Source organism: Hyla sarda, chromosome 2 (genome assembly GCF_029499605.1).
Source record: "Hyla sarda isolate aHylSar1 chromosome 2, aHylSar1.hap1, whole genome shotgun sequence".
NCBI lineage: Eukaryota > Metazoa > Chordata > Amphibia > Anura > Hylidae > Hyla > Hyla sarda.
Genome location: NC_079190.1, coordinates 45434049 through 45448975, shown reverse-complemented (window position 1 = coordinate 45448975; position 14927 = coordinate 45434049). Strand labels below are relative to the sequence as shown.

Genomic DNA, 14927 nt, shown 5'->3' with positions numbered 1-14927 from the left:
GTGCTCTCTGCTAATGCCTCTGTCCATTTTAAGAACTATCCAGAGTAGGAGAAAATCCCCATAGAAAACATATACTGCTCTGGACAGTTCCTAAAATGGACAGAGATGTCAGCAGAGAGCACTGTGCTTGTGATGTCTGCAGAGAGTACTGTGTTCCAAAAAGAAAATAATTTACTCTGTAGTATTCAGCGGCTAATAAGTACTGCAAGGATTAAGATTTTTTAATAGAAGTAAATTTACATATCTGTTTAATTTTCTGGCACCAGTTCATTTAAAAAAATAATAATAAGTTTCCCACCGGAGTACCCCTTTAAGAGAGTGCTCCTAATCTCAGCTCATGACCTGTATAAAAGACACCTGAGTAAAATACAAATTAATCCATAACTTGTTTAATAGACATTTCTTGATTTTTGTTGTTGTTGTTATTCTGTCTCTTACTGTACAAATACACCTACCATTAAAATTATGTTAGTTAGAAATTGTCACTCAGTGGGCAAACTTACAAAACCCGCAATGGATCAAATACATTTTTCTTTTCCTGTATGCTACATTTTGAGACTTTTTTGGTGGGAAGCCCTTGAACAAGTACACTTTATCCAATGGGACAGTTTTTGATACATGAGGCCTACAAATTACCGGTAACAAATGACTTGGCAGATGCCTATAGGCCTCCAGTGCCAGGGGGCTGCAGTAAGATCACATTCTACATGAAACATGTTTTATTTCTAGCAAACCACTCAAGATCAGTTCTCACCTTTTAAGACAAATTGATATGTTTTACACAAAGAGGACAGATTTGGCGGTAACTTTGTTGGGCAAAGCGTCTTTAAATGAGAAATTCGTCTTAATTTGCCGTTATTTTCTGCAGCGTTGTACGTGTCTGGAAAAACCTAGCAGTTAAACATTGGCGTGGCTTTAAGGAACTGGCAGAGAGTAGACAGAAAATTCTTTGATTATACATTGCACGAACGTTAATGTCATATGATGTATGACTGCACTGTCTGTACGTGACAATGTAAGCATTGCCTTAAATAAAACACCAAACGATGGCAATGTATAGCGCTATACATCTGACTGCCAAGCACGTACAGACAAGTCCAACCATACGTCACTGGGATCCAAGATACCTAGACACACCCAGGTTTTTGCTTTCTAGCTCATGTAAAGACCACTATGAAGGAACTTAAATTTAAAGAAAAATATATGAGCTCTTGACTTGTCTTGTTATATTAAAGGGGTACTCCACTGCCCCCAGCGTTCAGAACATTTAGTTCCAAACCCCCTTGTGACATCTAACCACGCCCCCTCAATGCAAGTCTATGGGAGGGGGCGTACGCCCCCTCCCATAGACTTGCACTGAGGGGGCGTGGCCGTGACGTCACTACCCCGCACCCAGCTTTTGGAACTAAATGTTCTGAACGCTGGGGCAGTGGAGTACCCCTTTAAGAAGTTAGACATTCTATACAGGGTAGGTCTTTTTTTTAAAGTGAAGTCAGGAATTAGATCCTCATCTTGTCCATTAGATCCTCATCTTGTCCATAGTAAACTGAATGCAAACAACAGCATAACTAGATGAGCAGCAACCAAAGGATGGACACTAGCATCATATATCACATGTCCTGTACAAAGGAGACTGAAAGGGTTAAAGGTTCTCCTTGAGGTGAGTGCCAAAATGTTCATGAAGTCTTACAGGCCATGCGATTGCAATGCTAGGGAAAACAAAATATGCAAAGTGACCCATCTCCAGTAGGAAGAGCTTGCTTTCTGGTGCTAGAAATTGAAGTTAGGGTACGCGCAAGACAATGCTAAGCATAATGCCTACCATCAGCACCCTGCGATTGCATTGCGGGGTGCTGATAGAGGACCGAGAGAGAGCCCTTCCTCTGGAACCCTCCAAAATCCTGCTGTCGCTTAACCACAGTAACTAAAGGGTTAACCATCAGGATCGAAGCGGAGCTCCACTCCTGACAGTCGCGGCTAGAGTCCGACAATACAAGGCTGCTGTCTCCTGCCACAGAGGACATCGGCTTGGGAGTCGGTGTCACTGTGACAGAATGCTGCACATGTACGGTGCTATGCGTTAAGGGCTTAGTCTAGTAGAAATAGCTTGGTCTGTAACATTGTATACTTTAGACAATTTGGGATGCCGGAAAAAAATGAGAGCAGTTTTTCACAGCAGAATGTAGCAGAGGTGCACAGCTAGTACAGAGCCATAACAGTAGTTTCAAACACTCACCTCTGAGTAAAACTTTTCCAATCTTTATTGCTTATTCATGAATAGCATTCCCAGGAGTATAGGGGAAGTGGTCAATGTAGGCCCCTACTGCTCAGTTAGCCCTGCACTGACTACTACCCCTATACCCTTGGGCAAGCTTTTAATGAATAAGCAATAAAGATTGGACAAGTTGTACCAACAGATGAGTGCCACTAGCTATTTTCTCTTTGGTGGTATGCATTAAGGGGCAGCACATTGTAGCGCGTTTTGCATTGAGGGGTTAAACCCTGTACATATGTATGATGGTAAGACCTAGGTTTTTCTGTTACAGTTCTCTGCCTTCCTTTTACCCACCATGGGATTTAAAAGGAACCTGCCATTACTTTCATGCTGCCTGAACCACGAGTCATCAGGGTGGTTTCAGTGGATTCTCCCTACCCCATCAAGCTGGATTGATAGATCCCTCCATATCAAGATTGGCGGGACAAGAAAAAGCCCCTGTCAATCGAGGCTGGTGGGGTGGGGAGAAGCCACCGGGACCACCCTGATGACTTGTGGTTCAGGCAGCATGAAAGTGATCACAAGTTCTCTTTGAGTATTCACCTAAAGGACCAATATATGGTGGGTCAATATAAACTAATCACCTATAGACCACCTTGGTGGTCCAACAAAACCCTTTTTCCCATATATTAAAATTAAAATGCACTTTATTAATAGGCACACCAATTGTGATTACCTCTTTCCCTGTTACCTCTTGACAAAGCTGTATCTACAGCAAAACATGTCGAGGAGGGCCGAGGTTTAGTGTTTTAATATCAGTGCACATCTCCTCTACTCTTTAACCACATAGCAACTGCAGTGCATGTGGATACGTAATAAATGTGACCAGTACGGTACAAAGATCATAATACAGATTACAGGGAGTTTATGCACCGGAATTTTAATTGCAATTGGTGTGCCTATTAATAAAGTGCATTTTAATTTTAATATATGGGAAAAAGTGTTTTGTTGGACCACCAAGGTGGTCTATAGGTAATAAGTTCTCTTTGAGGACATAATTCTGACTGCCTGCAGTGACCATTAGGAGGTGCTCACTGCATACAGATTTCTACTTCCCCAATGAACTCGATAGAAATTCCCTAATCCTTCATGGTTGGTCCTGATGGATCCATATTTATGCTGGGGAGAGTTTACTTCCAGGTTGGGTACTCTTATATGATTTCTGTATATACCAAATATTTTTTGTTATCTTTAGGATATGTTATCTGTCCTCTGCCAAGATGGACCATTCACAAGAGGCATCTTTAGACGGTCGGCTAACGTGAAATCCTGCAAAGAGATGAAGGAAAGGCTCAACTCTGGATTCCATGTGGACTTCGCCTGTGAATCTATTTTTGTCATAGCCTCTGTGTTCAAGGTATGTGTGACTTCAAGAAAATACCGTAGGATAATAGTCAGGCTGGGCTCGCAGTGTACTTCCGTCACACTGACTACATTTTGTTAAAAAGTTTGTGTTGCAATCCAATTGTCTTTTTATAATGTAAGTCAAGGGAAACGGATTCTGCTATATGGCTGCAGAATACATGAACGATAAAATGTTCACTCTAAATGTAAACAAAAAGGTATTGTGAACCAAGCCTAACACAAGAAAATGTGACTATAAACATATATATATATATATATATATATATGCAGTTAGATAGATATTACAAAGATCAGTGATCTCCAAAGTGTGGTCCTCCAGCTGTAGCTAAACTACAACTCCCAGCATGCTGGGTATTGTAGTTTTGCGACAGCTGGAGGTCCCAAATGTAAAAGTCACTGTCATATATAGATGGATGGATATGAAAAAGATAGATATGAGGGAGATAGATAGATATTACATAGAGAGATAGATATGAGATAGATAGATACAGTGGGGGGTAAAAGTATTTAGTCAGCCACCAATTGTGTAACTTCTCCCACTTAAACAGATGAGAGAGGCCTGTAATATTCATCATAGGTATAACTCAACTATGAGAGACAGAATGAGAAAAAAAAATATATATAATCACATTGTCTGATTTTTAAAGAATTTATTTGCAAATGATGGTGGAAAATAAGTATTTGGTCACCTACAAACAAGCAAGATTTCTGGCTCTCACAGACCTGTAGCTTCTTCTATAAGAATCTCCTCTGTCCTCCACTCGTTACCTGTATTAGTGGCTCCTGTTTAAATTTGTTATCAGTATAAAAGACACCTGTCCACAACCTCAAACCATCACACTCCAAACTCCACTATGGCCAAGACCGAAGGACACCAGAAACAAAACTGTAGACCTGCACCAGGCTGGGAAGACTGAATCTGCAATAGGCAAGAAGCTCGGTATGAAGAAATCAACTGTGGGAGCAATTATTAGAAAATAGAATGATCCCAAACACACTGCCCAGGCAATGAAGGAGTGGCTTTGTAAGAAGCATTTCAAGGTCCTGGAGTGGCCTAGCCAGTATCCAGATCACAACCCCATAGAAAACCTTTGGAGGGAGATGAAAGTCCATGTTGCCCAGCGACCGCCCCAAAACCTCACTGCTCTAGAGGAGATCTGCATGGAGGTGTGGTAGCCCAGTATGGGAGATGTTACCCCGTACCCTTGCTGCCCTGTCAGGCAGCCTTCTTCAGTGTCCCCGGGGCCCCTTGCACCTGTTTCCCCCCTGTCCATATGTTCTGCTGTGTATTGTATTATAAAATGTGTTGTATCTTTAAGAGTTATGTCATGTGATTGTTACCCAGGAGGTACCAGTGACCAGGTGATCCCAAGAGTGACCTATGGGCTCCCTGCTAGTCTCCCCCGTGTATGCCCTGGGTGGAGCTTCTTTCTCTTAGCTCTTTCTTCCTGCTGAGGTCCAGTACAGTCGTGCCTAGTGTGTGTGTCCAGAGTGTTGGAGGCCTCAAAGTCCAGTCCTGCAGCCACCATCAAGTCAAGTCAGCGTGGTCTGCATTCAATTGTCCAGTCCTGCTACAAGTCCCAGCAAGCCCTTAAGGTCTCTGCGTCACTGGTCACCTCCTTGGGCCCTGGCTGAACTGTATAGACTTTAACATCTGTCTACCCTCAGTAAAGCTACCGTTGTTCGTAACCTGGTGTCACCAATACAAGGGGTTAATGCCATCTGCCCCTAGGGTAACAACATCTGCCCTCATCACACCCCGCTACCACAGAGGAATGGGCCAAAATACCAGCAACAGTGTGTGAAAAACTTCTGAAGACTTAGGGTGCGTTCACACTGAGTAATTCAAGAGGAGTTTACTTGAGTAATTCCTCTTGAATTCTCCGCTCCAAATGAATGCACATCTCCTCTGCCCATTGACTTTAATGTTTTTTCCGCTGTTCTGTTCACACTGCGGAAATTCTGCTAGCGGAATTCCGACGCTGAATTCCGTTCCACTTGAAGAAAGAGCATGTTCATTCTTCACGCGGAATCCGCTAGCAGAAATCAATAGAAGTCAATGGTTAAAAAATTTTTTGCCCGACATCGTTTTTGTGCGGAATTCATGCGGAATTTGCGCAGAAATGGCTGAATTCCTTTGCACTTGAAGAAAGAACATGTTCATTCTTCAGGGTATGTTCACACTACATGATTTCCACGGAATTCCGTCAGCGGAATGCCGCGAACGGAATTACGGGCTGTGAACATAAACATCAGTGTGAATGGGTCTTCCATGAGACCCGTTCACAATGCGGAATTTCAGCGGCGGACAATTCCGCCGCTGAAATTGTTCCGCGCAAAGAAAGAACACGTTCATTCTTTGCGCGGAAGTCCGCGAACACTGCATAGCCTTCAATGGTGGTGGCGCAGTGCCGCACAGTCCTACAAAGCATTGCAGCAGCCGCCAGAATGGAATCACAAGCGGAGATTCCGTTCATTATCCGTAGTGTGAACATACCCTCAAGCGGAATCCAAGAGCAGAATCCAATAGAAGTCAATGGTAAAAAAAAAAAAAATTCAGCCCGACATCGTTTTTCAAGTGGAATTCAAGCGGAATTCAGAAAAGTAGATTAAATAGCCTCCTCCTTTATTCCTCTTCATTTCCGCATGGAAATTCCGCTTGAATTCCACTTGAATGGAGAAGGCAACAATTTCCTGACCAAAATTATTCCTCGTGAATTCCTCAGTGTGAACGCACCCTTACAGAAAACGTTTGACCTCTGTCATTGCCAACAAAGGGTATATAACAAAGTATTGAGATGAACTTTTGTTATTGACTAAATACTTATTTTCCACCATAATTTGCAAATAAATTCTTTTAAAATCTTACAATGTGATTTTATGGATTTTTTTTTCATTCTGTCTCTCATAGTTGAGGTATACCTATGACGACAATTACAGACCTCTCATCTTTTTAAGTGGGAGAACTTGCAAAATTGGTGGCTGACTAAATACTTTTTTTCCGCACTGTAGATAGATAGATAGATAGATAGATAGATAGATAGATAGATGGATATTAGATAGATATGAGATAGATAGATAGATAGATATGAGATAGATAGATAGATTGATAGATATGAGATAGATAGATATGAGACAGATGGATAGATATGAAATAGATATGAGATAGATAGATATGTGATAGATAGATATGAGATAGATAGATATGAGATAGATAGATAGATATGTGATAGATAGATATGAGATAGATAGATAGATATGAGATAGATAGATAGATATGAGATAGATAGATATGAGATAGATAGATATGAGATAGATAGATATATATGAGATAGATAGATATGAGATAGATAGATAGATAGATATGTGATAGATAGATATGAGATAGATAGATATGTGATAGATAGATAGATAGATATGTGATAGATAGATATGAGATAGATAGATATGTGATAGATAGATAGATATGAGATAGATAGATATGAGATAGATAGATATGAGATAGATAGATAGATATGAGATAGATAGATAGATAGATAGATAGATAGATAGATAGATAGGAGATAGATAGATAGATAGATAGATATGAGATAGATAGATTGATAGATAGATATGAGATAGATAGATATGTGATAGATAGATATGAGATAGATAGATATGAGATAGATAGATATGAGATAGATAGATAGATATGTGATAGATAGATATGAGATAGATAGATATGAGATAGATAGATATGAGATAGATAGATAGATATGTGATAGATAGATATGAGATAGATAGATATGAGATAGATAGATATGAGATAGATAGATAGATATGAGATAGATAGATAGATAGATATGAGATAGATAGATAGATAGATAGATAGATAGATATTAGATAGATAGATAGATAGATATGTGTAAGATATTAAACAGATTTATTTGAGTCACAAGAAATATTTGCTGTCTCTCTCCTCACATCTCTCCACACTTTCTGGTATCCACTATCCTACGGTAATATAAATCCTCCTCCTCTCAGGATTTCCTCCGTAATATTCCCGGCAGTGTCTTTTCATCTAAACTCTGTGACAAATGGGTTTCTGTGCTGGATCAAGGAAGTCAAGCGGAGAAAATAAAAGCTGTGAAGAAGTGAGTATTTGCCTATTTCCCTACCTTAACCCATTTCCGGATTATACCGAGCTCCTTCAAAGAGAAGGGACGTTCTCCTGAACAGATCAGTATTCTGACCACACAGATCACATCATAAAGGATGATATGGGGATATTCATTATAGAGGGTCGTACCAATTTCGGAATGGATTTGTCAATCCGCCAAGTTATAAATGACAGATTGGGAGAATCCGGCTACTGGGAAGGATTTCCATCAATATCAAATGTAATCTTTATTAATCTGTTAAAAAAACATACCCGTAGGTATCAATTAGCCCCCCACGATATGTATGTTTAAATGTCTCTGTTCTCACATTCAGACCCTATTAGGCCTCAGGAACCGTATTCCTTTCCAGCAAGACAATAATTTGCTCCCTACATCATTGTGGTTTATTTGTTATGGTTATACTGATCCCCGATGTCACCCATAATGGGTTCCAATAGCAGCCAAAGACCTATTAAGTCCCCCAAGTTCCCCATGGTATGTCAATCTATAGCAGTGGCCTTGAACTGTGGCCCTCCAGATGTTGCAAAACTTCAACTCCCAGCATGCCTTGAAGTTTTGCAACATTTGGAGGGCCACAATTTAAATGGGCACTCTCTTTAAAACACATTTTTAAGTCCACAAACGTTGGACTCCTGCTGGCCTGGCAGAAGTCCAAAATCAGGAAATGCAGTCTGGAGTGCTGAGGGAGGTGTGTGCAGCCTTAGCCAATCAGAGCTCATCTCACACACTGAACTGCTCTGGGCTGTGTGTAGCAGAGTGAGGCAGGAAGTTTTCCCCTGTTTGGCTTCAGATGATGTCACACCTGCTGGGTAACGCCCCTTCCCAGTCTGTGAATCTGACTGAGACTGAGCAGAAAATACAGAGCAATATAAAGGTAGAAAACTAATAATAAAAAAAAGGCAGGGGGTGGTTTATCATGATGGGAGAAGTGAACTGGGAGGTTTATAACATTTAACAAGATGATGGTCTATAGGAACCCAAGGCAGAAACTAATAGGCTACCTCTCAATCACTCACCGGCATAGTACACTGCAATACGTCTGTTATATGAGCGATCAAACAACTGCGGGTTCAAGATCCATAGTGAGAAGAAAATAAATATTAAAAATAAATAAATAAATAAGAAACCTTTAGTAGGGGCAGTGCAGGGAATTTCAGTGTTGTCCTGTTCACTTGAATGGCACAACCTTGTAGTTCCTTCAAACAGCTGATTAGTATGGGGTGCCGGGAGACAGACCCCTGACGATCGAACATAGATGGCCTATCCAGAGGATTAAAAGCCTGGAAAACCTTGTTAAAATGAGTAAAAATATTTTTTCTGTTTTAAAAATCTGGTACAATACAAATGTGGTATTTTATTTCTTTTTGGAATGACAGACTACTGGAGAAGCTTCCACAGGTGAACATCACACTGCTGCGCTACTTGTTCGGAGTATTGCATTGTATCGAGCAGCGTTCTGAACACAACCAAATGACGGCCTTCAATCTTGCCGTGTGTATCTCTCCTAGTCTTCTGTGGCTGCCCAACCCTTCCAGCCCAGAGGCCGAGAGTGAATTCACAAGAAAGGTAAGCTATATTTTCTATATAGTAAAGATATTAGAAAAACATCAAAAAAGATTGTAAATCATAACTTGAAGATGTTAAATGGGCACTTTCATTAAAACTAATTTTTGTTATTGCACTCCTTATGGTAAATAAAAAAATCTTTCTTATGTACTTTCTTAAAAAAAAAAAGTTTTCTATGCTTCATTTGTGTTTAAAAAAGCTGCCACTAGGTGTCTCCTTACTTATCCCGAGCACATTTCCCCTCATCTTTTGCACAAACTTTGGACTCCTTCTGGCCTGGCAGAAGTCCAAAATCAAGAAAACGCAGTCTGGAGTGCTGAGGGGGATGTGTGCAGCCTTAGTCAATCATAGCTCATCTCACACACTGAACTGCTCTGGGCTGTGTGTCAGAGTAAGGGAGGAAGTTATCCCCTGTATGGCTTCAGATGATGTCACACCTGCTGGGGAACGCCCCTTCCCAGTCTGTGAATCTGACTGAAACCGAGCGAGCAGAAAATACAGAGTAATATCAAGACAGAAAACTAAAAAAATTATAAAAATAAAGGCAGGGGGTGGTTTATCATGATGGGGAAGTGAACTGGGAGGATTATAAAATTGAACAAGATCATCAGAAATACTCTTTAAGCCCCAATGCAAAATCTGTTACTGGACCCAAAACTACATTTATAGTACTGGTCTTCTCAGAGAGACCTTTCGGGGTTCCCTATGGCTCCTCTGCACTCGCTGTGATTGCATCACTGTAAACAATGGGACAGCAAGAGAAAGACCCAAAATTGGGACTGTCCCGCCCGAATCGGAACAGTTGGGGGGCATGCAGATTTTTTGGTCAGATCCTATAAGCGTGTTTCATCCTCCTTTCCAGGTATCGGTGCTCGTGCAGTTCCTAATAGAGAATTACTGCTTGGTTTTCGGAGATGACATTTCATTGTTGTATGCCAACTTGTCAGCGAAGGATGATAACAGAGAGGATAACTCAGGTAAGGAGCATTCCTATGAAAGACTCACAAATGATAAGATCAATCTGGGCATATTTACTCTAAAACATCCGGGATTTTAAAAATGGAAGAGCCAATACAGTTTTTATATCAAACAGTCATAAAGTTTACTAGGTTTTGTGCTCCTTAATATTGGCCAAGAAATCTCAGAGGAGTGTTAAAGGGGTACTCCGCTGCTCCGAACTCTGGAGCCGGCCTCTGGAGTTCGCAACGTCATAGCATGCCCCCTCATGACGTCAAGCCGTCACGCCCCCTCCCATAGACTTGCATTGAGGGGGCGGAGCGTGACGTCACAAGCTCCCGGCGCCGGCTCCAGCGTTCGGAACAGTTTGTTCCAAATGCTTAGCAGCGGAGTGCCCCTTTAAGGACACGTCTGTTTTAGTGAAGACTTGCATTCTCCAGAAAATAATAATTCTAAAACATATTTTCTTAGACTTCTGTATTCTTCCATTATTCCTCCTTGAGATGTATGAATGCATCAATATTAAGATGTTACTAATACTAGTCAATTTGCCAAAGGGGCTTATCAGACTGACTTATCAGTGGCTGTGTTGGGACATGCCCTATTGGCAAAGAGAATGGTAACACCCAGTTGTCAATTTAATCATAAATAATAGAGAAAGGAGTCAGAACAGAATTCCAATAAAAATACTCCAAAATTGCAATTTCATGGAAAAATGCAAGTATTTACTAAGACAGACATGTCAACAGGTCTTCTTAAAAGGGGATGTCAGCTATTAGTAGGACATGGCTGTCACTGTTATCCTTAAAGGGGTACTCTGCCCTTAGACATCTTATCCAAAGGATAGGGGATAAGATGTCTGTTTGCGGGGGTCCCGCCGCTGTGGATCCCCGCGATCTCCCTGCTGCATTCGGCATTCGTTTAGAGCATCAGGTTCAACATCGGAGGCTCACGGTCACGCCCACTCGTGATGTAATGGCCACGCCCCCTCAAGTTTGCTCTGTGCACTGGATGACTGGAGTGCTGCAGACGAAATTGCAGGGGTCCCTTGCCATCAGACATCTTATCCCCTATCCTTTGGATATGGGATAAGGTGTCTAGGGGCGGAGTACTCCTTTTATCTTCAAATATTAATTTTAATGGGTGGCTATCAGCATCTTTCTGTTGCCTGCCCCCAATCTACAAGATGGTCTGGCAACCTAAACTCCATCTTGGGGTGAGGGGCCACCTATATATTATAGGGGGATTTGTCGAGTTAAGAAAAACATAGCTGCTTTCTTTCAGCAGCAGTGCCACTGTTGTCTGCAGGCTAGGCGTGGTATTGCAGACTCAACAACATCTGTGAGGGTACATTCACACATACAGTGCATTCACCAGATACGCAGGATTTATAACTGCTGATTAGAAGCTGTGCTCAGTCATTAAGTTTACATTGAAATCTGCAGCATCAAATCCTGCGCATCAAATCTGCGTATGTGTGAACGTACCCTGACACAAGATTTTTTTTGCAGTTAGGAAAGGTGTATTTAAGGAGTAACAACTATTTCTATCTGTTCAACTGCAGGCACCATATTTTAATAACACAAATGCTTTTATTTATCTGTAGTCAGTTCTAAGATATGTTTGTTTACTTTTTCTTAGATATTTGTTCTTTCAAGCATATTGACTCCTCCTATGACAGCCTGGAGAATGAACTTAATGATGATGGAGACTCGCCATACAGCGGTCTGCCCACAAGGAGGAGCCATGACAACAGGAGCAGAGATTCTGTTCTGACGCTCAGCGATTGTGATCTGGATCACGTCTACAATGAAGAGAACCAGACCTATAGGTCTCCTCATACACGACCCGTAAAGATGTCAGCAATGTCTCATCATCGGACAGTATTACATGAGCAGTCTGAGGAGGACTCTTTGTGCTCTAATACTTCTGGGTACTCCTCTACCACCGATGTGAGGCGGCACCGACGATGTTCAGAACCAGCTATTGGAATCTTGGCATCGAGGTTCAGCCAACTCAATGAGTCTCCACATGAGAACAACTCAAGCTGTGATGCCCTTCTCTCCCAGTCAGCTGATGACTATCTCAAACAGCATCACTATCTTCAAGTCGAAGGCCAAAAACTTATAAATCGTAGTTTGACTTTGGGTATAGATGTCAGTAAAAATGTTAATAAAAAGCAGACAGGTGACAAAAAAAGCACTCCCAATAGACTCATGCCACCCAATGCTTTGAGACTAAACATTTGCTCTCGTACTAGTTGTTCCAGCTTGTCTTCTCCTGCGACATCTCCTTCAGGATCTTCATTGAGTTCTCTGGACAGTGCTTTTTCTCAGTTCTCAGACTATTCAGTGATAAACGCAAATGAAGTGCCTTCACCCTTGGATTGCACGTTACGGCAAAACAAAAAGCATGTAGAGCTCAGTTCAGATTTCCTTGGAGGACATTCCTTTTCAGGATTTGTGGTGGCTGAAGAGGACAAACAGCCTTATAACAGCACCGCATTTATTACTGGAAAAAATAGCCGATCTGCTGTAAAAATCTCAAAAAAGATGGACAAGCACGAGGACAGGAAAATACAAGAAGTTTCAGAAAGATCTTTGTTTAGGGAACACGTCCCTGTGCCAAACTCAGAGTGTGAAGCCAAACACCCTGTTACAGGACTTCTACCTAGAGAGTATAAGGAGGAGGATCTTCGAAGTACCACCTCTAAATATGGTGAGGAAGTAAGTAGTCGTAAGCTTGTATATTCAGGAGACAAAGTTGTCCTTGATAGAAATGGGAATGGCAACAACGGGGTGGATTGTAGTTCCTTTATATTCCCATCTCCCGTCTCCATCAACATTGAAATATCTCCGCACACCCAAGACAGCACACAGTTGCCGCAAACACTTTTTCTCGGTCACAATATTTCATTGTTTAGCCACAGGAACCGTAGAAAATCCACCAATTCTTGCAGCTTAGAGGAGCCTGTGCTTCTCAATTCGAGCCTGAAATCTTCTAGTGAACATTCGATCCACCAGCCAGAAGAGGACCTGTCTCGCACAAAAGATGACACCATCAAAACCTCACTCGGCAGGGATATCGGCATCCGCATGGCCAGTTTTAAGAAGAATAAAGTGCTACCTTCCAACGTGGACACTGGAATTAGGATTGCAAATTGTGACTTGGAGAAAAACTTTTGTGTGTCTCCAAAGCCAAGCGCCAATACCGGAGACTTCTTCCTCCAGTCTGACCTACATAAACAGAATAAAAACCCACAAGAATATGACAATCCCATCCTCAAGGGTAGCCGAGAATGGCACACAAAGGGTTGTAGTGACCCGAAATTTGAAGACATTGACCAAAGATTTTTTGCAGAAGAATCCTATGTATAGGGTTCAGTTTGGAAAACCCAGTCATCCTTCTTCAGTGGCCCTGACATCCCATTTGGTATACAGACTAATGGATTTATTCATATTTTATGAATCCGATCGGACAATGGAAAAGTCTCATCTATGTCTTATTTATGTGAATGAGTGTAGTGTGTTTTTTTTATTAAGAAATATTCAGTATTTGACTTTCTTAGTAAACAAGGTGTTCATGCAAGTGTTCCATTTTATTTCATTTAACAAAAAAAAATTGATACTTATTCCAGTGTATGTATGGGACCGGGTCTGCATTGTGTTTTCTGATTGGAAATAAAGTTTATTGGGGTACTCCACTGCCCCAGTGTTCAGAACATTTTGTTCCGAAACGTTTGGTGCAGGCTGCGCCCCTCGTGACGTCACGTTCTCTTCAATGCAAGTCTATGGGAGGGGGATGGCAGTCGGCACGCCCCCTTCCATAGACTTGCATCAAGGGGGCGTGGCATGATGTCACGAGGGAAGTGTCCACAGCCCACACCGCGTGTGGAGTACCCCTTTAAGGCTCCCTGTCTGTTGGTCTTTTACTTTATATTATTAGGATTGTATACAGAACACTGTGCCCTATATACAGATCAAATTAGGCTTCCTAGGAAATCCCATTCTCCAAGAACAAAGTCCTATTATCATGGTATTGTTTTTCTATTATTATATATTCTGTAATATACTGTATTTTTATAGCAGTCGGAGCTTGTTTTTCTCACAAAAGGTCCAAATTCCCTGCATAGACATATATTTATTTAAAGTGTATGTCATTTAAAAAAGGTCACAGGGAAACATCAAAGTTTTAATCAGTCATGGTCTCGGTGCTGCGACCTCATCGTTCAGGAGGACGAATGGGCAGAAACGCGTGGTAGCGCACTTCACTCCCTGTCTCGCAGCCATCTCTGGCCTGGGTCACTATGAGCTGGGAGTTAAATTGCGCTATGGCTATCACACGTTTCTCCCTGCTCGTCCTCCGCACTGAGACCTTGACTAATCAAAACTTTTGACATGTCCCTGTGACATGTCAAATTAGTTTTTTAAATGACCGTAACATGTAAAATAAAACTATTCTAGCTACCTGTAGCCTCCAATAGAGGAAACCTATTGCATACTGTGCTATTTAACACAGTATGCAGTTTGCTTCCTCTAGTGGTGGCTGCAGAGAATTTGTTTAATTTATTAAAGGGGTACTCCCGTGGAAAACTTTTTTTTTTT

General features: G+C 41.5%; 1 protein-coding gene across 3 annotated transcripts in view; it reads left to right on the top strand.

Annotated features, from left to right (window-relative positions):
- Positions 1-14927, top strand: part of LOC130358438 (rho GTPase-activating protein 20-like) — a 123878-nt gene extending 108951 nt beyond the window's left edge. For all 3 annotated transcript variants that reach the window (XM_056561685.1, XM_056561686.1, XM_056561687.1), the window contains exons 11-15: positions 3471-3632; positions 7664-7773; positions 9177-9366; positions 10229-10343; positions 11965-14927. In XM_056561685.1, the coding sequence (XP_056417660.1) occupies positions 3471-3632; positions 7664-7773; positions 9177-9366; positions 10229-10343; positions 11965-13700 (2313 nt within the window). In that variant the 3' untranslated portion in view covers positions 13701-14927. The remainder of the gene's footprint in view (positions 1-3470; positions 3633-7663; positions 7774-9176; positions 9367-10228; positions 10344-11964) is intronic.